Below are 25752 nucleotides of genomic sequence, written 5' to 3'. Positions count from 1 at the left end.
GGGGTGGCTCACGCCTGTAATCCTAGCACTTTTGGGAGGCAGAGATGGGAGGATTACTTGAATCCAGGCATTTGAGACCAGCCTGGGTAACATAGTGAGACCCTATCTCTACAAAACACTTTTAAAAAATGTACACCTGTGGTCCCAGCTACTCTGGAGGCTAAGGTGGGAGGATCACTTGATCCTGGGAGGTCAAGGCTGCAGTGAGCCCTGACTGTGCCACTGTATGCCAGCCTGGGTGACAAAGCAAGACCCCATCTTTTTTTTATGTATTTTTTGAGACTGATTTTCACTCTTGTTGCCCAGGCTGGAGTGCAATGTCGAGATCTTGGCTCACCACAACCTCTGCCTCCCGGGTTTAAGCGATTCTCCTGCCTCAGCCTCCCAAGTAGCTGGGTAGCTGGGATTACAGGCATGCGCCACCATGCTCGGCTAATTTTGTATTTTTTTTTAGTAGAGACGAAGTTTCACCATGTTGTTCAGGCTGGTCTCGAACTTCCGACCTGAGGTGATCCGCCCGCCTCGGCCTCCCAAAATGCTGAGATTACAAGCATGAGCCAGCGCACCCAGCCAAGACCGCATCTTTAAAAAAAAAAAAAAAAAAAAAAAGACTGGGCACGGTGGGTCACACCTGCAATCCCAGCACTTTGGGAGGCTGAGGCAGGGGGATCACTTGAGGTCAGGAGTTTGAGACCAGCCTGGACCACATGGTGAAACCCTGTCTCTACTAAAATACAAAAAAAGGCTGGGCGCGGTGGCTCACGCCTGTAATCCCAGCACTTTGGGAGGCCAAGGCGGGGAGATCACAAGGTCAGGAGTTCGAGACCAGCCTGACCAACATGGTGAAACCCAGTCTCTACTAAAAATACAAAAATTAGCCATGGTGGCGCACGCCTGTAATCTCAGCTACTCAGGAGGCTGAGGCAGGAGAATCGCTTGAACCCGGGAGGTGGAGGTTGCAGTGAGCCGAGATCACGCCACTTCACTCCAGCCTGGGAGACAGAGTGAGACTCCATCTCAAATAAATAAATAAATAAAAATAAAAAATACAAAAAAAAATTAGTCTGGCATTGTGGTGCACACCTGTAGTCCCAGCTACTCAGGGGGCTGAGGCAGGAGAATCGCATGAACAGGGGAGGCAGAGGTTGCAGTGAGCCAAAGTCGCACCACTGCACTCCAGCCTGGCCAACAGAGTGAGACTCCATCTCAAAAAAAAAAAGAACTTGCACTCAAGGAAGACAGGAGCCATGGCAGGGTTTGACCTAGGCGCTCAGAGGGTCCGCCGTCTTGCTCATGGTTGGGAGTGGACAGAAGTGTCAGGGTGAGGGTGAGCACAGACAGACCAGCTGTCCAGGCAAGAAATGGCAGCAGCCACAGGTGGGTCTCCCTCTGCTGTCTCCATTTCTTCCCATCTGCTATGGTCCTGCTTGTGAATTCTCTCCTGCTTCCTCTTTCTCCTGCCTCTCAGTTTCTGCTCTTTCTCCTAGGTTTCACTTCCCCACACCCAGTGATTGTCCTGGGAAGAAGGACAGTATGAGTGCTGCAGTTCCTTTGCCTGTGGGCATGAGAGCTGTTGGCAGCACTGGGTCTGGGTGCCAGGGACCTGGGGCCCTCCCAGCTCAGCGTAGGGGTAGAAATGTGGTTACTCCTCTGGCCTCAGGTCCCAAAGCACACAGGGCTGAGGGAGGAGTGGGGAGGCAGGAGTCCACTATGCAAGGACATGCCAACAAATGGATAGGTATAGAGATGCTGAGGCCTGGCCCCAAGAGGCAGAGTCACAAGCTAGGACACAGTGACTCGGCTGTAATCGCTGCAGCCCTATGAGGATGTGGTGCGTGTACACATGCAGACACACTCACACGGGGGGAAACACGGACGGTGCCCCACACTACACAAACATTCACCTCTCAGAGCCGCCGTGGACACACAGAGACTCCTGCAGGGCCCGTAACACATGGGCTGTGTCATTTGGCAGCAGCTGCAGCCCACATATACACAGATACAAACAGAGAAAGTGTCAGCCCATCACGTAAACACCACCCAGCCTCGGAGCCTCACTGGGACACAACACGAGCAGAGACTTCAATAGGGACCTGGCACAACACAGTCATATACAAATATATTCCACAGGGTCATGGTCGCAACCACCGCACACCAGACACTGATTCAAACAGTGTCATGCACGCACACGCATCACGGCATCAGAGCCCGGACAGGAAATGGATCCCTCAACAGCCACCTCCTCCTCCATGGGTTCACAGTCACAAACAGGTCCAGGGTGCATGTCCACAGTCGGACCTGTCACAGTCCCACCAGACACACCCCACACAGAGGTCTGACACGTCACAACCTCACAGACAGCAGGTCGGTCTTACCCACTCAGTCTGACATCCCACACCCTCCGCCACACACGCACAATTCCAGCCTGGGGAGTCCCACAGGGCCCCACAGATTGCAGCGACCCCGTCACGTCACGCCCAGACACACTGTCACACCCAGGGTCCCAGACGGAGCAGACACACCCCCAGGGTGGCAGACACGGCCCTCACATGCCCAGCCCCAGCTCGTGCCTCGGCCTGAGGACAAGTGCTGGCTGCACACCCGCGGTGTGGTCGGCCTGCCCGACACGCCCTCATGACACACCCCGCCCACCTGCCCCGGGCTGCCGGCTGAGCTGGCACAGCCCCACAGGGCGGGGAGGGGAAACTGTGGGCTCAGCACCTTCCTCTGGCTGCGTGTGCACTGCCCCTGCCCTGCCACCCTGGCACCCAGGCCCGATGGGTGGCTCAGCCCCGTCGGGACAAGTCTGCCCCCGCCTGTGGCCGACCGCAGGGGCAGGGCAGGGGGTTTGGGGCTCCCCGCTCCCTCCCCCTGCCCCGCCCCTGCCTCTGCAGGCGGCCCGGGGCCACAGAGGGAAGTCGTGGGGGGAGCCTGGGTTCCGGCTGGAGCCCCAGCTTCCTGTCCAGCCCCCGTGGGGCAGGAAGCTGCTGGGGGAGGCCAGCTCAGGCCTTCCTGCCCCCTCCCCCGCCCCCAAGACGGGCCTGGGACCCGGGTCAGCAAGGGGGAGTGGGGAGATTGGGGGGTGAGAGAAAGCCCCTTCCCCCTTAGTCTCTGGACATGCAGAGTATTTGAGGTTCCAGTGTGGATTCGGATTTGTGTGTTCAGGACCTTATTGTGTGCGTGTGATTCCAAGCTTTGTGGCGTGAGTTGCGTCTGGCATGGGTGTTCTGGGGGCCTGTGTGCTGTTTGGTATGGATGGTCTTGTCTGTGTGTGTCCCCAGCACGTGTTAGCTCCGTGTGTTTGTGGCTGCGCTGCATTTCTGGGGTGTGCGTCTGCATTTTGTATTTCTGCTGGGCAAGCTGTTGTATTTTCTGTGGGTTTTATGCTCTGGCACTGTTTGATTCTGCAAGTCGGCCATGTATCTGGGGCATATTGTGTGTCTGATATTTTTCTCAACATCTTCACTGTTCTTCTGAGTGTAAATTTGTGCATTTTTTAGCGTAAGTTTGACTTGAAATGTGGTGTTTTCTGCATATGTTAATCATCTGTGGGAATGATGTTTCTCCAGGAGAGGGGAGTGAGTGTGTGTGTATATGTGTAAGACGGGGTCTTGCTCTGTCGCCTGGGCTGGAGTGCAATGGCGCGATCTTGGCTCACTGCAAGCTCCGCCTCCCAGGCTCAAGCGATTCTCCTGCCTCAGCCTCCCGAGTAGATGGGATTACAGGCACCCACCACCACGCCCGTCTAATTTTTGTATTTTTAGTAGAGATGGGATTTCACCACGTTGGCCAGGCTGGTCTCGAACTCCTGACCTTGTAATCCGCCCACCTTGGCCTCCCAAAGTGCTGAGACACAGGCATGAGCCACCACGCCCGGCCGTGTGTGTTTCTTACATATGAGGCGGGTGAGTTGAGTTGTTTCTGGGTTGCACTGTGATCAGTGCATGTGTCGCTGGTATTCTGAGCATGTTTGTCTACGTGGTGTGCATCCAGCATGCTTCCTGTGGTTCTCAGTGTTTGTCTGTGTGAGGGAGGGCTGTACTTCGGGGCTGTGTGTCCGTCTCAGGGACTGGTGTTCCCAGCCTGTGGGTGCTGTGAGCAGGTGCTAAGGTGGTGTCTGCATGCTGTGTTCCCACATGTAGGCTGGTGAATGCAGTGTGTGGAGTTGTGTGGGTCTGTTTTGCATCATCGTTGAGGGGATTTCGCGTTCTCAGCAGGGGTGGATGTGTGTTTGCGAGCAGCTGCGAGTGTGGGTCCACATTGTGTGCTGGTGTTTTCAGGGGAGGGTGACAGGGTGCGTCCATGAAGCCGCCTGCATCGTGAGCGGCCAGTGCCTGTTGGCCTCCATACCCGGCGCAGGCTGTGTCTGCGGCGCGCCCCCTTGCCGGCTGGTGCCACGCTGGCTCGGAGCTGGCTGTGGCACCAGGCAAGGCAGGGCAGGGCAGGGGCTGTGGTGGGCACTGGACCCACGCCCAGCCTCGGTATAAATATCCCAGGCTGCCGGCGGCTGTGTTTGCTGTGTTTACTCGGCCTCAGCCCGGCCAGGGGCGGCAGCAGCCCAGCAGGTCCTGGGGGCGGGGGTGACCAGGCCACAGCACAGACATTTCCTTCTGGCCAGACAGGCCCCGCAACCTTGCTGCCCCCTCCTGCGCCCTTTCTGGGTGGGCGAGAGGCGATGACCCCTCATTCTGGGTTTCCAGCGGCCGCCAGTGAGGCTCCAACCTGGATATCCCAGCCGGGCTTCCCAGAGTGTGGGAGACAGAGGAGATGGGGGGCACGGGGGGCGGGCCAAGACACACAGCAGCGAGAGGGAAAGGGCAAAGTGAGGGGAGGACAGAGCCCCCCAGAGGGAGACTCCAGCAGAGAAAGGGATGGGGAAACGAGGTGACAGGAGCTGAGAACAGAGATGGAGAATGGCTGGGGACATGGAGTGGAAAAGGTGGGGAGGAGAGGGAGGGAGGGAGGGAGGGAGAGGCATGGGAAAAACAAGGGAGGAGAGAGAGGGGAGACGGAAAGTCACGGGGAGACACCGACAGCCAGAGGTGTGGAGACAGAACGAGAAGACAGAGCAGTGGCGGTGAGGGAGGAAGGCAGAGGGCTGGAAAGAAACGCACAGAAGCAGGGAGAAGGGACGGGGGACAGGGAGAGAGTGACTGGAGCTGGAGGGGGAAGAGTGCAGGGAGGCAGCTTGCTTTGGCAGGACGCATGGAGGTGTCAGATGTGGGGGGCGGGGTGGCGGCCAGGCCAGCGAGCCAGGCCAGGGCCAGGACGGACAGGAGACACGGGGGTGGGGGCCGGATGCCCACCTAGGGGTTGTCTCCCAGCGGGGCCCGCCCTCCCTGACTCAGCCTTTCCGCCTACCCCGACCCCGGGAGAACTGGGAGGGGGATGGGAGGCACCCGCCCTGGGGCCCACCACCCCCAGGTCTCAGAGGCAGTGACCAGTGGGTGTGTCTCCCGTCATCCCTACCCCACTCTGTCTCCACCTCTCTTCCTGTCTCCCCATCTAATCCCTGTCCCTGGGACCGGCTCCACCTCTGTCTGTCAGCTAGATGCTCACGTCTTGACCATCTGACTAACCCTAATTCTGACTCAATTTCTGTGTCTCTCATCGCTTTTTAAAAACCTACACAACAAATTTACGTATAGCAAAGTATATCGTAAACAAATTTAATGACCAAATGATAGACTGGTAAAAAATGTGCCTATCACCAAGGGCTGATACCTTTCCTGTGGCCCAGGCCCTCTGCTCTTTAAAAATGGGGCACAAATACAGGCAGGTAAGAGACAGACAGCTCTCATCCTGCACTCTTGGCTTTCTGAGAGGTATGACCCCAAGGTCCTGGAGTCTAGCTGCTGCTTCCTCCTCTGGGAAATAGAGGAGTGATATTGGTAGTACCTAGCGCATAGCACTGCTGGGACAGTTCAGTGATTTGGGGACTGATCTCCATATCAAGATGACCTGATCCTGTCTGTGTGCGGGACAGTGGCTAGCACGGAGCCCTTGTTAGGCCTGCCTACCATCTGACCCTTCTCAAACCTTCCTGTCTGAGGACATCTGCGTGCACACTTGTCCCTCCAATGCTGTCTCACTCTGGATGGCCCTGACACCTGAGAGGCCAGACAGCCAAGTGGTCTCTAGGACCTTTGTGATTCTAGGCCTGGGTTCCTGTTTCATTTCTGCCTCTGATGGCCGAGTGGCCTTGAGGAAGCAACATCTTTCCGGGCCTCCCTTGACCCACTTCACTAGTTCATGGGGCCATCTGAGGATCCAACCCGGTGTCAGGCACTTCGCTCAGGCCTGACAGAGGACAGAAGCGCTCCGTAGCAGAGGCTTTCGTTCTTTAATAGTCGCTCTGAGCATCTTGTCTGCCTCCATCCAGCTCTCACTTTCCCTGTCTGGCTCTAATTCTGGTTGACCCAGAGGGCATAGCTGAGGCTCGGAGGTCAGGAACCGTGGACTCCAGGAGGCAGTTTTGAGGGTCCTTCAGGCTTGGCCACGGCAGGATACCACCATTCCATCTCAGAGGCATGAGGAGTCCCTAGGCCCCGACTTGGTGACCCTTGCCCTGTGTGCCCCCTCAACAGTGGCCAGGCCCTCCTGTGTGTGTCTGCTGGGGGAGCAGGAGCCGGGTGTGGGGGCATGGGAAGGCGGGACGCCTGGGTTCCCACAGGCCCGGTGGCTGAGTCACCAGGCGGCCATCTGGCTCCCATTAGCCCAGGGCGGCAGGGGGCTCCATGGGGCGGGCCCTGTGGCCAGCTGGGGGCAGGGACGCTGGGGCAGGCTGTGTGTGGGATGACTCAGGACCCATGATAACAGCCTGTGCGCATTTGGGGAGTGTAAACAGGAGAGGGAGAGGAAGGCGGAGGAAGGGAAAATTGTGGTTGGGCAGAGGGGGGCTGGTGGGGCTGAGAAGGGTAGAGTCCCCCCTCCCTCTACACTCAAGCTGGCAGGCCCCGTGATCCACAGCCTGGGTCCTGGGGAGAGAAGAGAGCTGCCCCCATCCTCCCTGCCTGGGGTCTCCTCCCTCCCCTGGGGCTGTATTACTCAGTGGTCAGGGTTCTGCTGCCTATAGCAGCCAGGTTTGAGGGAAGGGGGAAGAAGGGGCCCAGAGCCTGGAGTGGGGGATCAAAACCCAGAGATAAAGGCTGAGAGACAGACAGAGAGGGACAGTGACAGCAGAGGCCTAGAGAGGTGGAAATGTACAAGTAGAAAGAAGAGGCCCAGAGTGAGGCAGAAGGAGAGATGGGAACCTAACAGAAGCAAGGAGGCTCTGAGTGTGAGACACAGCGCAGACATAAACAGAGAGGGGGAGACAGACAGCATGGGAGGCAGCTGCGCTGGGGCCTAGGGGTCAGCACCGGAACCAAACTGGCCACTTCCAGCCACGAAAGGCCCTGCCAGCTGGCCTCCGGCAAGGGGAGGACTTTCACCTTGGGCCCTGCGGTGGAGACAGAGCCTAAGGCAGAGAGAGAGGGGGAGAAAGGGAGAGACAGCCAGCCAGAGCACTGGAAAGAGGGAGCGGGGGTAGGGAGAGAGACAGAAAGACAGAAAGAGACAGAAAGAAGCCCAGACAGACACCAAGAAAGACAGAGGCAGGAGACAGGGTGGGAGAGATGAGAAAGGGAACCCCAGAAACAGTGGGGGTGGGGGTTGTCTGAGATGAGACTAGACCCAGTGAGATGGTGGTGTGTGTGAGTTGTGGGGCACTGCCCTGATGTCCCCCTAGAGAAAGGGTCACTGAGCAGGCCTGGAATCAGCTGCCTTGTTGGGGATGGGGATGGGGCAGGCGGTGGGAAGGGTGGCGGCCATCAGTCCCCATCCAGCTCTGGGCTGGGCGCATCCTCAGGTTCTTCCTCATCAAAGTACCTCTCCTCCTCATCCCGTGCCACGATGTCGAGGTTGTCGAAGTCGGGGTTGTCGTCTACTGTGCTGCAGGGGGAGGAGGCTGTCAAGGACTGGGTCTCCCTGGGACCCTCGGATGCCCAGGTCAAAGGCCTGGGGCGCCCTGATGTCAAAGGCCATGTGCTGGCAGCCGTCAGAGCTGACCCTCCCAAGGGAGATGGTGTTTAAAACTCTCAGGGTTTAAAACTCAAGGAAACATTTTCCAAATCAGAGTTTGCACAAAAACTCTGGGCTGGGCATGGTGGCTCATGCCTGCAATCCCAGCACTATGGGAGGCCAAGGCAGGAAGATGGCTTGAGCCCAGCAGTTGGAGCCCTGGGCAACAAAGGGAGACCCTGTCTCTACAAAAAAATTGAAAAAGTAGCCAGGCGTGGTGGTGAGCACCTGTAGTCCCAGCTTACTCAGTTGGCTGAGGCGGGAGGCTCACTTCAGGCCAGGAGGTCAAGGCTGCGGTGAGCTATGATCAAACTACCACATTCCAGCCTGGGTGACAAAGGAGACCCTGTCTAAAAAAACCCCCAAAGCTCTAGTTTTTCTTAAAAAGCTGTAAAATGTGGCGACACATGGGCTTACATTCTCAAGCAGGCAGTGGCTCTCAACAAAGAACCACTTGGGGGTAATTTTGCCCCCACGGCATTTTGACATTTTGACGTCATCACTGGGGGCTTGCTACTGCCCTCCAGTGGATAGAGGCTGGGATTAGCCAGAGCTGACCACAGGCAGGACAGCTGCCCATGCCCTAAGGCAGCAAGTAAACCTAGCAGCACGCACTTGGGTCGCCAAGCCTAGCTTGATTTGGCCACTCAGAGATCTCCTACCCCCTTGCGACCCCTTGCGACTGCTCCAGCCCCTTCTGCCCCTCGGTGCTGCTGGGGGCTCTGGCACCTACTATGGCCTCTGCCAGGAATGCTCCTCCCACTTCCTGCAGGCCTTTGCTGTCAGCCCCTCAGAGAGGCCTTCCCTAGCCACCCTGTCACTCCCCTCCCACTGCTTCACTTTTCCTCATGGCCCCATCACCATGAAGTGCTAGAAAATCCTAGGTCTTCCTCACTAGAGTGGGACCCCTTTTCAGGCAGGGAAGCCTTTCGTTGGTTTTGGTCCCCACCTTATCCCCAGAGCCTGTGGACATCACAGATGCTCAGCACATGCCAACTGAATGCACGGATGGGGGACACATCGGGGCCACTGCTGCCCTCCCGAGGCAACACACTGTGGTCCCTGCCACCCCCAATTTCCTCCTGGGCCCTGGCTTGGGAACAGCAGTGATGCCTGCTGAATGAGGGTCCCCATGGTCCAGGCCCTCTGCTCACCACTTTGCGTGCAGGAACTGGGGCTCTGAGCAGGCCTGCCTGGCTGGAAGTGGAGCAGCCAGATTCCATTCAAGAGCCAGGGATCCCAGAATGGGAGGAGGCTCTGGTGACCATGGCTGGGCCCCACGGCAGGGGCAATCACAATTCCCACTTTCCTGATGAGCCCACCTCAGGACGGACGTAGGGTCCGCTTATGTGTGGTCACACATTTCACATGTCATCGGGGCTGGATGTGAAACCAAGGAGGGTCCTCTGCTGCTGGGCCCAGTGTTTGGGACCACAAGGCAAAGCTACCTTAAATGACAAAACCAATCTTTGACTGACACATCACTCTCCTGGGTCCTTTTCCAAAGCAGGTGGCCCACGTGTCTCAGCCCTGGGGTGCTACTGGAGAAATGAACAACTGTAACTGTGGGGGCAGCCAGTGCAGGCCCCTCCATGCCGGGCATGAACTTTGCCAGGGGTTACTTCCTGCAGCATGAGGAGGTCCAAGGTGAAGCGGAAGAGGTTGGGCTTCCTAGGGAGACTTGGGGGGCTTGGGGTAGTAGCCTCTGCCATTGCCAGGAGGGAAGTGTTTCAGGGTTTCATTGATACTGAGCTATATGTCATCCCTGTCCACCCCCTGCCTTAGAGGTGAGGAGACTGAGGGTCTGAGATGGACAAGGCTAGTCCAAGGTCACCCAGCCTCTTCCTTTGGCTGTTCAACCCCACATCCTGGAACTGTTTTGGGGCCTTGTAGCTCCACAAAGGGAGACCCCCACAGCTTGGTAAGGGCTCTGCATGTGACCAAAGGCCGTGGGATGCTGGGCTGGGGAATGGGGAGGTGGGGGCACAGGAGCACCTGTAGTCAAAGTCCCCGTCCTTGCCATCTAGGAAGCGCTGGTGCATGCGGCTGGTGAACTCCTCTCGCAGGATCAGCCTCTCCTCCGAGTCGGGAACCCAGGCCTCCGAGTCCTTGCCTGACCTCTGGTCTGCAGAGGGAGAGGAGAGGGGGTGTGAATGCGGGTGCACTCGGGCAGGCACTGAGCACAGAGTCCACAGAGAGCTGCTGCTCCTGTGCCCAGCCTTGCGCTGGGTGGCTCTGGGAACACAGTAGTGACAGAGATGGCCCTGGTCCCTGCCCTCCAGGGACACGCATAAAACACATGACCATATAGTGCTCTGGAGACTGTATCCTCGGGTCAGGATCTGAGACCTGAAGGGTGGGAGGAGAGGCATTCCTGGCGGAGGGAACGGCCTGTCCAGACCTGGAGGCGAGGGTTCATTTGGTGCCTCAGAGTGGGGGATGGGGATGCTGCAGCGGTTGGAAGGGCATACACAGAGAGTCAGGCCGGGCAGGGGAGGGACGCAATGTCGGCTTTTGCAGGTTGGGGGCCCAGCCTGCTGCCATGAAGTGGAGACAGACAGGCCTGGGGCTGGGGTGTCTGGAATCTGGGGTCTCCCTGCTACTGGCCCTCACCTTCCTCATCACTGTCCTCCTCCTCCTCCTCTTCCTCCAAGCAGGCCTCCTCCTCCTCCTGCTGTTGGAGCAGACGCTGCTGTAGCTCCCGCTCCTCGTAGGACTGGAGCAGCAAGTTGGAGAGCGGGCAAGCAGGTCTCCCGGGGGACCCGGGCTTGGGGGGCTGGTGGGTTGGGGTGCGGGCACTGAGCTCCTCCTGGGTGAGGTACTGCCCGATGTACTGCTCATATAGCAGGGGGGCCCGGAACCGCATCTGCTCATCACTGAAGTACTCGCCCCCTGCACAGAGAAGAGACAGGGTGGGCATGGGGTGAGCGACTGAGCAGATGTGTCCATGTGGGTATGTGTGTGATCATGCTTGTGGGATGATGTGCGTACACAGTCCAAGTGTGTGTATGCACACATTCAAAAACACAGGAAAACATGCAGGCACCTGAGGTGCGCGTGAGTACTCATGCAGGCGCCTGAGGCGTGCGTGTGAGTACTCATGCAGGCGCCTGAGGCGTGCGCGTGAATACTCATGCAGGTGCCTGAGGCTGTGTGCGCAAGCACTCATGCAGGCACCTGAGGTCACGTGCATGTGATTACTCGTGCAGGCACCTGAGTGTGTATGTGGCCCGGCCTCTATCTTCCTGTGTATTCATGTATTCATGCATCCAAACATGTGTGTGCATGGGCAGACCTGGCTACATCCTGGCCTCTGAGGCTCTGACGGTCTGGAGCTCGTGTACAACTGTGTCCAGGCACGATGCACAAGCTCCTGCCCATGGACGTGTGCGTGGCCTATGTACACACACATGTCCTGTGAGGCCCAGCATATGCCCACGGACACCTGTCTGTCTGGGTGTCAGCATGCAGGACAATGCAGCAGAGGTTGTGTGTCTCTAGGTTGTGTGCCTGTTTGTGGGGCCCTAGTCTGGCTGGCAGTGGACACGCCTTCACTGTGGGGCATGTATGTGTGTACATCCACGTGGATTTGGCAAGTGTGTGCAAGGGATCAGGTCAGGTGGGGCATCTGCCCGTGTATCCCTGGGAAAGCCTCCTGGTGGTGGAAGGCCCTAGATCCATCCTCTCTCGAGTGCTCCTCTATGCAGCAACCCCTCAGGTGGGCCTGGCTTCCCCACTACCCCAAAACCTGAGTTCCCTGCATCACCCCTGGCTGCCTGTTTCTGCATGAGCGACTCTGTCCCTCAAATAACAGTTAAACCTGCCCTGGTCCCTCCCCTCCACTGGTCCTAGCCCTGTCTTCAGAGTCCAGGGCAAAGAAACTGCTCGGACTCCTGGCCTCTGCAGCACCATAGGCTGTGACTGTCCCTGTCCTGCTCAGCTTCCCCACTCCTGCCAGCAATCTTACCCCCAGCTGTTTGTGGCATCCTCTAGCAGACTCAGTTTTTTGAGATGGAGTCTCGCTCTGTTGCCCAGGCTATAGTGGTGTGATCTCGATTAACTCTAACTGCAACCTCCGCCTCCCGGGTTCAAGTGATTCTCCTGCCTCAGCCTCCTGAGTAGCTGGGATTATAGGCACCTGCCACAGTGCCTGGCTAATTTTTTTTGTATTTTTAGTAGAGCCGGGGTTTCACCATGTTGGCCAGGCTGGTCTTGAACTCCTTATCTCAAGTGATTTGCCTGCCTCGGCCTCCCAAAGTGCTGGGATTACAGGTCTGAGCCACTGTGCCCAGCCTCTAGCAGATTCAGTTTCTATCCCTCCTTCTCCCCAACTTGGATTATCACCCACCCCGGCTCTGGATCTCTCTCCATCTCTTCCTTTATCTCCATCTTTCTATCTTTCCTGCTTTTTTCAGTTTCTGTCACCTACCCCCACCTCATTCATCTTTTTTTTTTTTTGGCAACCTCCACCTCCCAGATTCATGTAATTCTCCTCCCTCAGCCTCCCAAGTAACTGAGATTACAGTTGCCTGCCACCACATGTGGCTAATTTTTTTGTATTTTTAGTAGAGATGGGGTTTCACCATGTTGGCCAGGCTGCTCTGGAACTCCTGACCTCAGGTCCACCCCAACCTCGCCCTCCCAAAGTGCTGGGATCACAGGCTTGAGTGACTGTGCCCGGCCCATCTTCCTTCTGTTTTCATCCTCATTTCCACATCTGTGTTTCTTTTTTTTTTTTTTTTTTTTTTTTTGAGACAAGATCTGGCTTTATCGCCCAGGCTAGAGCTTAGTGGTGGGATCTCAGCTCACGCAACTTCCACCTCCCAGGCTCAAGCAATTCTCCCACCTCAGCCTTCTGAGTAGCTAGGGCGCCACCACACCCAGCTAATTTTTGTATTTTTTGTAGAGACAGCATTTCGCCATGTTGCCCAGGCTGGTCTTGAACTCATGAGCTCAAGTAATCTACCCACCTTGACCTCCCAAAGTGCTGGGATTACAGGCATAAGCCATCATGCCCAGCCTCTCTCTCTTTCTCTGTGAACCTCTCTATAACTTGTGCCTTCTCCCTAACGGCAACTTAACTCACTCTGCTTTATTCACTCTCATCTTTTAACTTTGGTTCTGGTGTTGTGGTCACAAGGATGCTTTTAATTATGTCACGGTCAAAAAGCTATCTTTTTTTTCCTTCATGGTTTTCATAGTGTGTCTTGTTCAGAAGGCTTCTGTGTCCCCAAGGTCATGTACATACTCCTTTTGGTTTCCCCTGATGCCTCTGTATATGGTATGAGGTAGGGATCTCATGTTTTGTTCCTTAGGTATGACCAATTATCACAGCACAGTGTACTGTGTCCTCAGCCTACCAATCTGAAATGCCACTTCTGACATCTACTAAATTTTGATCTATTCTCATTGTCTGTCCCATTCTCTTCCCTGGACCCCTGTCTATCTCTCCCCCTTACTTTACATTTCTGTCTCAGTCTCTTCCTGTGTCCCTGTCTCTGTCTCAGAACTTCTCTCCCAGGATCTCTGTCTCTGTTTCTGCTCTTGTATTCTTTTCTCTAATTCCCTCTGCCTCAGTCTCCCCTCCCTCCCCATATGTGCCCACTGTCACCCATCTGGCCCCCACACCTTGGATCAGCTCTCGCAGGGCAGCATAGCGCCGGTTACGCAGGCGGGTACGCAGGGTGCGGGGCCGGGCAGTGCCCTGCCGGGCCACCTCAGCACAGTAGAAGTCTGCACGGTGGTCGCCACGCACGTGGCCAAAGCAGGCCAGATGCTCCTCACGGAGGCCTGTGCGGAAGCGCTCCAGGAACACCAGTGGCTTCTCGTGGTACAGCTGGGCCAGGATGGCCACTTTCTCATGCTCTGTCAAGTCGGGTTCACCCTGCTGCTGGCTGCAAACAGGCAGGTGGCTGGCGGCTACAGCATGCAGCATAGCACTCACTGCTGCATTTTCAGCCCCGGAGGTGTCACTGTCCAGGGCCACTGGTGTTGCCTCAGCTGCTTCCACTTTGTCCTCGGGTTTAGATGGGACTGGTGTCCGGCTCAGCTCACCCCAGTGCCCAGGTCCAGGCTCTGTGCAGCCTGAGGAAAGGAGAGATTGGTTAGTTCAGAGATGGGAGTGTGGGAAGGGACTGGGGGCTTAGTCACTCACTCAGCTCACATTTACTGGGCACTGACTATATTCTGGGCACTGTTCTGGGCACTAGAGAAACCACAGTGAGCAAAAGTTGACATTTCAGTAGGGGACACAAACAATTAGCAACATAATTACCGAAAACATAATGTGTTAGGTGTTTCCTGGAGTTATGCGGAAAAATAAACAGGGAAGGAGGAGGGAAGAGGTGGAGGAGGCTGCAATTTTATTTTATTTTCGAGACAGGGTCTTGCTCTGTCACCCAGGCTGGAGTGCAGGGCGCAATCACAGCTCAGTGCAGCCTTGACCGCCTGGGCTTGAGCGATCCTCCCATCTCAGCCTCCCGTGTAGCTAGGACCACAGGCATATACCACCATGCCTGTGTAATTTTTAAATTTTTTGTAGAGACAGGGTATTGACATGTTACTCAGGCTGGTCTCGAACTCCAGGGCTCCAGCAATCCTCCTGCCTTGGCCTCCCAAAGTGCTGGGCATTAAAGGTGTAAGCCACTGTGACTGGCCTATTTTTATTTTTATTTTTTAAGAGATAAGGCCTTGCTCCATTGCCAGGCTGGAGTGCAATGGCACAACCATGGTTCACTGTAACCCTGAACTCCTGGGCTCAAGCAATCCTCCCACCTCAGCCTCCTGAGCAGCCAGGACTACAGGCATGCACAACCATACTCAGTTAATCTTTAAATTTTTTTTTTTCTTTTTTTTTTTTTTGAGATGGAGTTTTGCTCTTGTTGCCCAGGCTGGAGTGCAATGGCGTGAGATCTGCCCACTGCAACTGCCGCCTCCTGGGTTCAAGTTATTGTGGTTGGTGCCTCAGCCTCCCAACTAGCTGGGATTACAGGTACAAGCCAAATGCCTGGCTAATTTTTGTATTTTTAGTAGAGACAGGGTTTCGCTATGTTGGCTTGGCTGGTCTCCAACTCCTGACCTCAGGTGATCCACTCCCCTTCGGCCTCCCAAAGTGCTGGGATTACAGGTGTGTGCCACTGCACCCTGCCAATCTTTTTTTTTTTTTTTTTTTGAGACGGAGTCTCGCTCTTTCGCCCAGGCTGGAGTGCAGTGGAGCAATCTTGATTCACTGCAACCTCCGCCTCAGGTTCAAGCAATTCTCTGCCTCAGCCTCCCAAGCAGCTGGGATTACAGGTGCCTGCCACCATGCCCGGCTAATTTTTGTATTTTTAGTACAGACAGGGTTTCACCATCTTGGCCGTGCTGGTCTCGAACTCCTGACCTCGTGATCCACCCGCCTCGGCCTCCCAAAGTGCTAGGATTACAGGCGTGAGCCACTGCGCCCGGCCTGCACCCTGCCAATCTTTAAATTAAAAAAAAAAAAAAGTTTCAGTAAAGACAAGGTCTCACTAGGTTGCCCAGGGTGGTCTCAATCTCTTGAGCTCAGGCAGTCCTCCCACCTCGATCTTCCAAAGTGCTGGAATTACAGGCGTGTACCACTGGACCCGGCCTAATTTTAATTTTTTTTGGTAGAGACAGGGTCTTGCTGTGTTGCCCAGGCTGGTCTTGAACTCCTGGCCTCAAGTGATCCTCCTGCCTCAGGCTTCCAAACTGCTGAGATTACAGTGTAAACCACCATGCCTGGCCAAGGCTGCAATTTTAAATGGAAGGCTCAGAGAAGGCTTTGCCAAAAAAGTGACATTTGATTAGAGACCTCAGGTGGTGAGGGATTAAGCCATGAGGTCTCTTGGAAAAGAGAATTCCAGGCAGAGGCAACAACTACTGCAAAGGCCCTGAGGCCTGACTTATTGATCCACTCAATTCTTTAAATCGTTAATACATTTGCTAATTTGTTTACTCATTCATTCACTCTCTCATGCATTCATGCGTTCACCCAACCACTCTTTAATAACTCTAAATCTTAGGCCGGGCGCGGTGGCTCGCGCCTGTAATCCCAGCACTTTGGGAGGCTGTGGCAGGTGGATCACCTGAGGTCGGGATTTCAAGACCAGCCTGACCAACTGGGAGAAACCCCGTCTCTACTAAAAATACAAAATTAGCCATTGTGGCACATGCCTGTAATCCCAGCTACTCGGGAGGCTGAGGCAGGAGAATAGCTTGAACCTGGGAGGCAGAGGTTGCGGTGAGCCAAGATCGTGCCATTGCACTCCAGTCTGGGCAACAAGAGCAAAACTCTAAAAAAAAAAAAAAAAGAAAAGAAAACACTAAATCTCTGAGAGGCCCTAAGTCAGGCAATGCTGAGGATCCATAGGATGAATCCAGTCCAGCTCCTGCCCTCAGGGAGCACCCAGTCTGATGTGGGAGACAGTCAGGATCAACAATAATACGGGCAAAGAAAACAGGAAAGCTGGCTGGGCACCATGGCTCATGCCTGTAATCCAGCACTTTGGGAGGCCGAGGTGGGCAGATCACTTGAGGCCACAAATTCGAGACCAGCCTGGCCAACATGGTGAAACCCTCTCTCTATTAAAAATACAAAAATCAGCTGGGCATGGTGGTGGGCACCTGTAATCCCTGCTACTCAGGAGGCAGAGGCACAAGAATCGCTTGAACCCATGAGGCAGAGGTTGCAGTGAGCCGAGATCAGCCATTGCACTCCAGCCTGGGTGACAGAGTGAAGACTCTGTCTCAAAAAAATGGAAAGAAAACAGGAAAGCGGAGCGCTGGGCAAACCTTGGTGAGACTTGTTTCCCAAGAGTGGAGGGAGCAAGCCTGCGGCAAGCAGGAAATACGTGAAAACAGAATATAGAGACAACTTTAAGCAGTGTGGCTGGGTTGGGGAGGAAAGAAGTCACAGGTGACATACATGTGTTGTGTGTATCAGGGAGGATTTAAATCACTGATGCAGCTGAAGACTGAGCTGGACAAGGGCAGGGGCTGTGGAGGAAGGAACAGGATCATGAGTGAGCGAATCAGAAAGATGTCAGGAGGCTGAGTGGAGGAGCCACGGGGCTGACGTGCTGGAAGTAAGGGAGGCATCCAGGGGAATAGTCCGACTGCTGCTACACGGGCCTCCAGACTCCTCAGGAGAGAAATGTTGGGCTGGAGACAGAGCTGTGGGTGTCATCAGAATCAAGACAAGAACCAAAGCCAAGAGAAATGAGAGGTAGGGATTGGGGAGGGCACAGGGGAGTGGGAGAGGGATGACAAGAGGGTCCAGGAAAAAGCACTGCACAGATGCGGGGAGGACATGCCTCTGAAGCTAAAAACTGGCTGTGCAAAAGATAGCTACATCGTCATCCCTGGAGCCCATTACTGTTATCTTAAAAAAAAGAGGCCGGTTGCAATGGCTCACCCCTGTAATCCCAGCACTTTGGGAGGCCAAGGTGAGTGAATCACTTGAGGTCAGGAGCTCAAGACCAGCTTGGCCAACATGGCGCTCTACCAAAAATACAAAAAATTAGCCGGGTGTGGTGGCGCGCTCCTGTAGTCCCAGGTACTCAGGAGGCTGAGGTAGGAGAATTGTTTGAACTCCGGAGGCAGAGGTTGCAGTGAACCGAGATCACGTACTCCAGCCTGGTCAACAGAGCGAGACTCCGTCTTAAAAAAAAAGAAGGCAATGTCAAAAGGGGAAGCAGAGATTGGAGTGATGTAGCCACATGCCAAGGAATTCCAGAAACCACCACTGGCTGGAAGAGGCAAGAAATGGGTTTTCTCCCAGAGCCTGTGGGGAAGCACAACCCTGCAGACACCTGGATTTCAGTTCGGCAACACTGACTTCAGCCTTCTGGCCTTGAGAACTATGAGAGAATAAAGTTCTGTTGTTTGAAGCCATGCAGTTTGTAGTACTTTGTTACAGCACCCCTGGGAAACAAAGTCAGGCTGAGAAGGAGCAGCCTGAGAGACAGGCAGGAAATCAGGCACTGTGGTGTCGCTGAAGCCAAAGGAAAACATGCAAAAAGGATGGAAGGGTCAACAGCATTTAATTCTAGTCCAGTCTAGTAAGAAAAAAAACCTGAATGGGCCAAGTGTGGTGGCTCACACCTGTAATCCCAGCACTATGGGAGGCTGAGGCAGGAGGATCTCTTGAGGTCAGAAGTTCGAGGCCAGCCTGGCCAACATGGTGAAACCCCATCTCTACTAAAAATATACAAAATTAGACAGGCATAGTGGCGGGCACCTGTGATCCCAGCTACTTGGGAGGCTGAGGCACGGGAATCACTTGAACCTGGGAGGTGGAGGTTGCAGTGAGCTGAGATCATGCCACTGCACTCCAGCCTGGGCAACAGAGTGAGACTCTCAAAAAACAAACAAACAAAAACCTGAATGGGGGGACTGAATTGAACAACATGGGGGAAGTCAGTGCAGACCCTAATCAGAGCAGTTTCTTAGGAGAAAAGTCAGAGAGTCGTGAGCAGGAGACGAGGAAATGGAGACCAAGTATACATGACTCTCTGAAGGAGATAGATGGGGCCAAGAGACAAATTTTTTTTTTCTTTTTTTTGAAACAGGGTCTTGCTCTGTTGCTCAGACTGGAATGCAATAGTGCAAACACAGCTCACTGCAGCTTCGACCTCCTGGGCTCAAGTGATCCTCCCGCCTCAGACTCCTGAGTAGCCGGGACCACAGGAATGCACCATCAAACCTGGCTAATTTTTTTTGGGGGGGACAGAGTTTTGCTCTGTTACCCAGACTGGAGTACAGTGGTGCGATCTCTGCTCACTGCAACCTCCGCCTCCCGGGTTCAAGTGATTCCAGTTGGTGCCTCAGCCTCCCGAGTAGCTGGGATTACAGGCCCACACCACGACGCCTGGCTAATATTTCTCATTTTTAGTAGAGACGGGGTTTCGCTATGTTGGCTAGGCTGGTCTCCAACTCCTGACCTGAGGTGATCTTCCTGCCTCCGCCTTCCAAAGTGCTGCGATTACAGGTGTAAGCCACCGGGCCCGGCCTTAATTTTTAAATTTTTTGTAGAGATGGGGTCTGGCTATGTTGCCAGTGCTGGTCTCAAACTCCTGGGCTCAAGTCTCACTCTGCTGCAGAGGCTGGAGTGCAGTGGAGTAATAATCTTAGGTCACTGCAATCTCAAAGGATTCGAGTGACACTCCCACCTTAGTCTCCTGAGTAGCTTGTCCTAGCTACTCCCTAGCCACCAGGGCTGGCTAATTTTTAAATGTTTATAGAGATCAGGTTTCTCTCTCTTGCCCAGGCTGGTCTCAAACTCTTGGGCTCAAGCAACTCTCCTGCCTTGGCCTCCCAAAGTGTTGGGATTACAAGTGGGAGCCACTGCACCCGGCCTTAAGACTTTTTTTAGGTTAAATTTTTTATTTTTAGAAAATTTCAAACATACACAAAAGTAGAAAGTACAACGACAACTCTCCCCCTACCTCCATATACCAATCATCTCCATCTGGCTTCCACAATTACCAATTCTTGGCCAGTGGTGTTGGAGCCACGCTTCCAATCACACCTCACCCGACGTCGGATTACTTTGAAGGTTGTGGGAAAGCACAGAAATTGAGTAAGGACTTTGAAAGGAGCCTGGCTGGATTTCGGACTTTGGGGGAAACGGGAGTTACAATGAAATGAAGGAATCGTTAGATTGGGATAAGTTTGCATGAGGCAGGTAGAAGTTTAGCCTGGAAAGGTAGGAGGATTCGTCTAGAGAGCAAGGGAAGGCTCAGCTTGGTACAGGGAAGGAGGTAATTTGAGAAGGGCTGGTCTGAGGCAATGCAGGAATTAGGCCGGGGCAGAAAGGTTTCTGTTAATTTGAGAGTTAGCCTGGTAAGGAAATGAATTAGAGACATGGAAAGGATTGGTCTGGAACTGGGAAGAGGTTAATTTCGGGGGGAAGGAATGGAGGAAAAGAAGGTCAGCCCGCGACAAGGGAGGGAATAATCTGGGCAAAGTAGTGAAGAGGACCGGTAAAGCTGAGGGGGGCGGGTGTCCCCCTAAAACGAGTCCTACTTCGCGTTCCTGGGGGAATCATTTCCTAGAGACACCGCAACCGCACCCACCCGCCGCCTGCGCGTGACCAAGATCTCACCCTTATCGGGTTCCTTCGCCGCCGTCGTCACGGCCTCCATCCTGATTCTCTCGGACTTTTCAACCGCCCGGCGGGCCCCGCACACTAACCTCCGGCCCACGCACGCAAGAGACACTTTCGCCTGAGAATGTTCCGGGTCCGGGTGCACCGCTGCGCCCAGGCACCGAAGTTCCGGGCCTAAGGCAGACGTTGCATTGCGCGTGCGTGCCTCTCTCGGGCTCCGCCCTCCGCAGCCAGGAAGGAAAGGGGCTCCCCGGAGAGTGAGAGACCCTTAAACCTCTCCTGTCAGTCAGTAGGAACCAGAATCATTGTTCGTTTTATCACTGCTGTGACTCCAGCTCCCAGCGTGCTTAATTTTGGGATGGATGGCTAAAGGACTTTCCCCCGGAGCCTGGAGCCGTCATACGCTGAGGGTTCGTGCTCTCGTTTAGACCCCCGCTTGTCCTTTTCCTTTCTTAACTCCTTCAGGAATTCAGGAATATTACTAAGCCTTGACTCTTTTTTTTTTTTTTGAGACAGGGTCTCGCTTTGTCGCCCAGACGAATGCAGTGGCGCGATCACACTTCAAGTAACCTCACATTCCTGTGCTCAAGTGATCCTCCTGCCTCAGCCTTTGGAGTACTTGGGACTACAGGCGCGCACAACCGCGCCCGGCGAATTTTTAAAATTTTTTTGTAGAGCCAGGGGTCCCACTTTGTTGCCCAGGCTAGTCTCCAACTCCTGGCCTCAAGCAATCCTCCCGCTTCAGCCTCTCAAAATGCTGGGATTACGCGCGTGAGCCACCAGCCTGGCTTACTTCCGTCATCATACCCTGTCTCTGGCTGGCATGAGATGAATAGTGAGATAGAACTTCCCATTCTGTGTTCCCAGGACCTGGAGGAAATCTACAGATGTGAAACAAGACAACTGTGGTCCTTATTTCCCTATGGGATGGGTGGGGCTCTATTTAGGTGTTACCAGCAGAGTAGACAGACATGTCACTCAGTGGCCAGGGCTTTGATGGATCCAGAGGGCTGAGGGAGCTGTCCACCCCAGGCTGGAGGGTCAAGGAAGCCTTCTTTCTGGGAGGGTACCCTCAAGCTAAGACCTGAAGAACGAGTAGGAGCTGGGTTAAGAGGAAGGTAGTGAAGAATCTTGAGGAGGATGGCAGGTACGGACGGTTCTGGTTGCTGCAAGCACTTCACTACGGTCAGGGCATAGGAAAGGAGCTCTAACTTGAAAGCCATGATTGGGCTGTGGAGGTTTTGAGAACCTCATGAATTTTTATGCAAAATTCCATGTACCTCTGTATTCTCCAATGCAGTGGTTCATGGCATCATTTGTGGGTTCCAAAAAGGACTTACGGCTCCTCAGAACAAAATAAACACTGATTTGATATTCAAAGGGGGAGCAGAAAGGGCGCCAGCGAGGTTACCAGGTGCTAGGCCATGCAGGGCCTCATAAGCCATAGTAAGTGGCTTGACCTCCTTTATTCTGAAGGGAGTGGGCATCAAGGGACTGGAGATGAGACGTGTGAGAAAAACTGGCTGAGAACAGAGGAAGAGCTTCCCCATTTGCATTCCCTTGAGGTCTGGAGTTGTGGAAGAAAGCCAAGGAGGTCCCTATTTACCAACCCAGATTCCTAGGCATTACCAGGAGAGGCCAGCAGAGGGCGCTGTAGCCCAGCATATGGACATGAAGGGAAGGGGACTTTCCAGACTAAAGGCCCTGCCACCTCCTCTCTGGCGCATTCTAGGGTCCCTTTTAGCCACCAACCTTGGTTCCTTCTCACGTTCTGATGCCCTACCCGAGATTCTGAGACTAGTCAGTTTCCCTCCCTTGTTTTTGCTGCCCATCTCCCCTTCACAAGGCTCTGAGCTCCCACCAGGGAAGATTGGGGCTGAATTGGCTTCTCCTGTGGCCCAGCATTGTCTCTCACAAGGAGCCAGGAACACAGCATGTATGAGGGAACGAAGACATAAGGTTGCTAAGGAAGGGGAAGATGGGCCATGGGGATGCAATCTGGAGTCTTTTACCCTGGCTCACTCCTCCAGGAAGCCCTCCCTGCACACCACCCCAGGCTCTCACAGCTGACCACTTGGTGCTGGCAGGTCTTTGTTCTCTCTGGAGTGGGAGCTCTGTGAGAACGGGGTCCAGGACTGCCGTGGCTATACTATGTCCCCAGCACTGTCCAGGACAGCTGAAGAACACAGCAGGTGGCTCACACACACTGGCTGAAACATGAAGCTCCTGGAATCCCCATGAGCCCCAAACACAGAACAGGCAGGAACTGTCCTCCGTGCTGCACACAGGCCAGGCCTGAGGCAGGTGGTCTGTGGATGCCCAGTGATGATGCCGAACAAACCAGCCCTGGTCTCTGCCCCATCAGTCCCACCCATCCCTCCACCTAGAGGCCTGTTCCATGTCCTTTACTCAAAAACTCCTGGAGGGATTTTAGACTGTGAGAGGTAGAGAACAAGAGAAGCACTTTAAAAATGAACTAGTGGATTTTAAACCAGGGACCCTTGTTTAAGCGTGCATTTTTAGCACCAAAATCGGGGCCAGGCATATGAATCCCTCCGTTAAGTTGTTTAATGAATGAGTAAATAATTTCCCTTTAAAGAGGCCCCCACCCCAATTAACGGCCAACTGCAGTAACACTTCAGGGTTTCAACCCTGCTTCCTTCCTGCTAGGAGGTGCCATGTCATTTATTCAAAGAAAACAAAACGAAACCAAACAAAACAGGGCAAACACATTTCTTAATAAGTGCAGTTTGTTAAAATCATGTTAAAACATATGAGTCAAGGGGAAGTAAAAATAAAGGGTATCACTGTAGGAAAAGCTTTTGGGTCTGGCACCTGGGAGACCACTGGAGAGGAGGCAGTGGGAGAAACTTCAAGTTCTGAAGGGAAGGAGCCCCCCAACCTCCCCTTCTTCCCTCTCACCCACTGAATCCCACCAGAAACTACCAAGACGCCCGGAATAAAAGGTTTCAAGTTCAATAGTCACTCTCTCCAAATACAAAAAGCAGTTACAATTCAACTGAACACAGAAGCTTGTGTGCAAAGTTATGGGGAACTGGGGCATCGTATAAAAAGTTGGGTTAAAGATGATTCTGTGGTTTGGTTTTGTTGTGTTTTGTTTTGTGGCTCTTCCTCAGTCACCTGAACTCAGGAAAGAAATGCTTATCTTGATGAAATATCAACAGCCGACCCACAGTAAAAAGACAAATTCTAAAAATTAAAAAAAAGCGCATAATTACCAAAAAAAAAAGGTCACTGCTTCCTCCCCCTCCCCATTTTGCTTTTTAAACTTTTTTTTTTTTAAGTTTTGATTTTTTTTTTAATCCTGAAAAGTAGACAGTAAAACAGCTCCTGGGAGAATTTACAACCAACTGCATGAGGGTCTGGGAAGCTGAGGGGTTGGAGCAGGGTTGGGAGAGTGAACAGGAGGGGATTCTCCCCTCAGTCACTGTAGCCTCACTGTATGATCAAGGGAGGTGGGGATTATTTAGTCAAAAAGGAAGAAGGTAGGAAGAACAGGAGGTGGAAGGCTGGGGAGGTGGGGACAAACAGAAAATAAAAGGTCATTGTTGCCTGTTTGAATCCAGAAAAAAATGCCTGGCCCTATGGAGGGGAAGGAAGCCCCTCAGAGGGGAGGCAGTGGGCTGGAGGGAGGCAGCCCTGGGATGACCCCATCCCCAGCACCACGGGATCTGGCGGGGGCAGAGGAGGGGCCGAGGCAGGCGCTGGTGGAGGAAGCCGGCAGGGGCCTCCGGGAGCCTCTGGGTCACACTGGCTACTGTGTACTTGTGCCACCCTGTGTGTTCCCGGAGTAGCTCCCGTAGTCGTAGTTCCCGTAGTATGGCGGCCACTGGCCCTGGTTCTGATAGTACTGGTTCCACTGCTGGGCATACTGGGGAAAGAAACCAAGAACACCAAGTTGTCCTGCATCCACCACACATTTAGCCTCCCCACCAGCCCCACCCTCACCTAGGGCAGAGACAGCTGCAGTGACAACAGTTGAACACAGGTCCCCTGACAGAGAAATCAAGGCACCTTGGAAAGACCTGACACCACACAGGTAGGCAGTTAGGGACTGAAGCCCAGGTCTCAGCTTGTCAACCCAGTGCCTTTTGGGTATAGCTAGATATCATAGTCAAAAGATTTAGTAACAGGTATGGGGGCCTGGGCACCAACCTGCAGCAGGATTTGGAGCCCCCTGTCTGTGGTGCTGAAAGAGGACTCTGAGGCCCCTGGTACTTAGGCCAGCCCTTCCCCTTCACTTGCTAGCTAGACTGTGGAGGGGGCTAGGATACCAATTACCTAGCAACCAGTGCAGAAGTGTTGACCAAATGGAATGGCTGCACCAGATGAACGCCAGGCCGAGGCCAGCAGGCTGTCTTTTTAGGGATAAGCAGGGACTTAAGTCTGGGAATACACACCCAGGAGGGGCCCATGGAAGTCTCTCCATCCAGTTGGCCCCCAGTCTGGCACCTACCTGCTGATACTGGTTATAGCTGGGCTGAGGGTAGGTCTGTGCGGTGGGGGGTGGCGGTGGGGTATAGGGGGCCGGGTTGTAACCGCCGTAGCTCCCATAGTTGTAGGCAGGTGGTGGTGGAGGTGGAGGCGGTGGGGCTGTGTAGCCCTGGCTGTAACCTCCCTGGTTGTAGGGTGGCTGGCTGTAACTCGGCTGGAAAGTGGAGGGAAAAAAGCCAAAGCTCTGTGAAATAGAGGAAATCTGCAGATGTGAAATGCTGGGATGGAAAAAGGGCCTTTTTAAGTGGTTGGCCCACAGGGGCCCTTCCCTTGCCTAGTGGACATTGTTTGTGGGCTGAGAAGGAGGAGAGCCAGCTCCATGCCATGGTAGGGCAGGATGAAGGGCAAGCCCCAGGGCTGTGATGTGGACTCTAACCCCAGCTCTGAGACCCCCAGGGAGCAAGGTACACGGCACTTCTTGAAATCTCAGTTTTCTTTTTTATAAAATGAGAATCACAATAGAACAAGAACAACTCCTTTAGCTTGCCCTGAGTATCCAATAAGCTTGTGTGTATAAACCACTGGGTACTCAACAGGTGGTGGTAGTTGTTACTGGAAGATCTGCTGAGAAACAGTAGTGGCAATTGACTAAGTGCTTCCCAAGTACAGGTTGGATCATTACGTCATTTAATCTCCATATAGAACCTAGGGGTAGGTCCCACTAGCCCCATTTTAAAGAGAAAGAAACTGAGGCTCAAGATGAAATTTCTGGGCCAAGGAAAAAGGACTTGACCCCAGGTCTGCCTAGTCCCAGAGCTATAGTGCCACCCATTCCTCACAACAAACCTTGGAAGGGACTTCTACTAACACCTTTATGAGGAAAATGAGGCCCAGAGATGGGAAGCTATTTGTCCAAGCTCACAGAAACAGGATGTTGTGGGGCTGGGGGTTTGGATCTGTGCCTGCCCAACTCTTGTTCTAAGAAATATTCTAGTTAGCTGGGCCTGGGAACCATCCGTTGGTCTCCTGGCAGCTGATTCCAGGCCCGGCATGAGGAAAGTGCTTGGGAAATGGCTGTGCGATAACTGAAAACCTCTCTGGTTTACAGGAGCCTGTGCATACCAGAG

General features: G+C 54.0%; 3 protein-coding genes across 17 annotated transcripts in view; 1 reads left to right on the top strand and 2 right to left on the bottom strand.

The window, feature by feature from the left end:
* The window catches only part of TGFB1 (transforming growth factor beta 1), a 46789-nt gene extending 23529 nt beyond the window's left edge, over positions 1–23260 (top strand). The window contains exon 7 of one of the 2 annotated variants that reach the window (XM_054674102.2): positions 20687–23260. In XM_054674102.2, the coding sequence (XP_054530077.1) occupies positions 20687–20845 (159 nt within the window). In that variant the 3' untranslated portion in view covers positions 20846–23260. The remainder of the gene's footprint in view (positions 1–20686) is intronic. The other variant, XM_063801723.1, reaches the window with a different exon arrangement.
* Positions 5656–20692, bottom strand: CCDC97 (coiled-coil domain containing 97). 2 transcript variants are annotated; one of them, XM_016936046.4, is made up of 5 exons: positions 20168–20692; positions 13690–14145; positions 10675–10953; positions 10057–10186; positions 5656–7932 (listed from the first exon to the last, which is right to left on the bottom strand). In XM_016936046.4, the coding sequence occupies exons 1-5, from the start codon at positions 20205–20207 to the stop codon at positions 7812–7814; spliced, it is 1026 nt and encodes a 341-aa protein (XP_016791535.1). In that variant the 5' UTR covers positions 20208–20692; the 3' UTR covers positions 5656–7811. The 2 variants fall into 2 exon arrangements, with proteins under 2 accessions (XP_016791535.1, XP_063657794.1); XM_063801724.1 differs by lacking the exon at positions 20168–20692 and adding an exon at positions 19509–20163.
* Positions 22889–25752, bottom strand: part of HNRNPUL1 (heterogeneous nuclear ribonucleoprotein U like 1) — a 44979-nt gene continuing 42115 nt past the window's right edge. For 6 of the 13 annotated variants that reach the window (XM_009435615.5, XM_009435616.3, XM_009435612.3 and 3 more), the window contains exons 14-15: positions 24648–24869; positions 22889–24062 (exon numbers count right to left, since the gene is read on the bottom strand). In XM_009435615.5, the coding sequence (XP_009433890.1) occupies positions 23946–24062; positions 24648–24869 (339 nt within the window). In that variant the 3' untranslated portion in view covers positions 22889–23945. 13 annotated transcript variants of the gene reach the window in all.

This window comes from Pan troglodytes, chromosome 20 (assembly GCF_028858775.2).
Source record: "Pan troglodytes isolate AG18354 chromosome 20, NHGRI_mPanTro3-v2.0_pri, whole genome shotgun sequence".
NCBI lineage: Eukaryota > Metazoa > Chordata > Mammalia > Primates > Hominidae > Pan > Pan troglodytes.
Note: the sequence above shows the minus strand (reverse complement) of the source record. Positions and strands in the feature narration are given on the sequence as shown.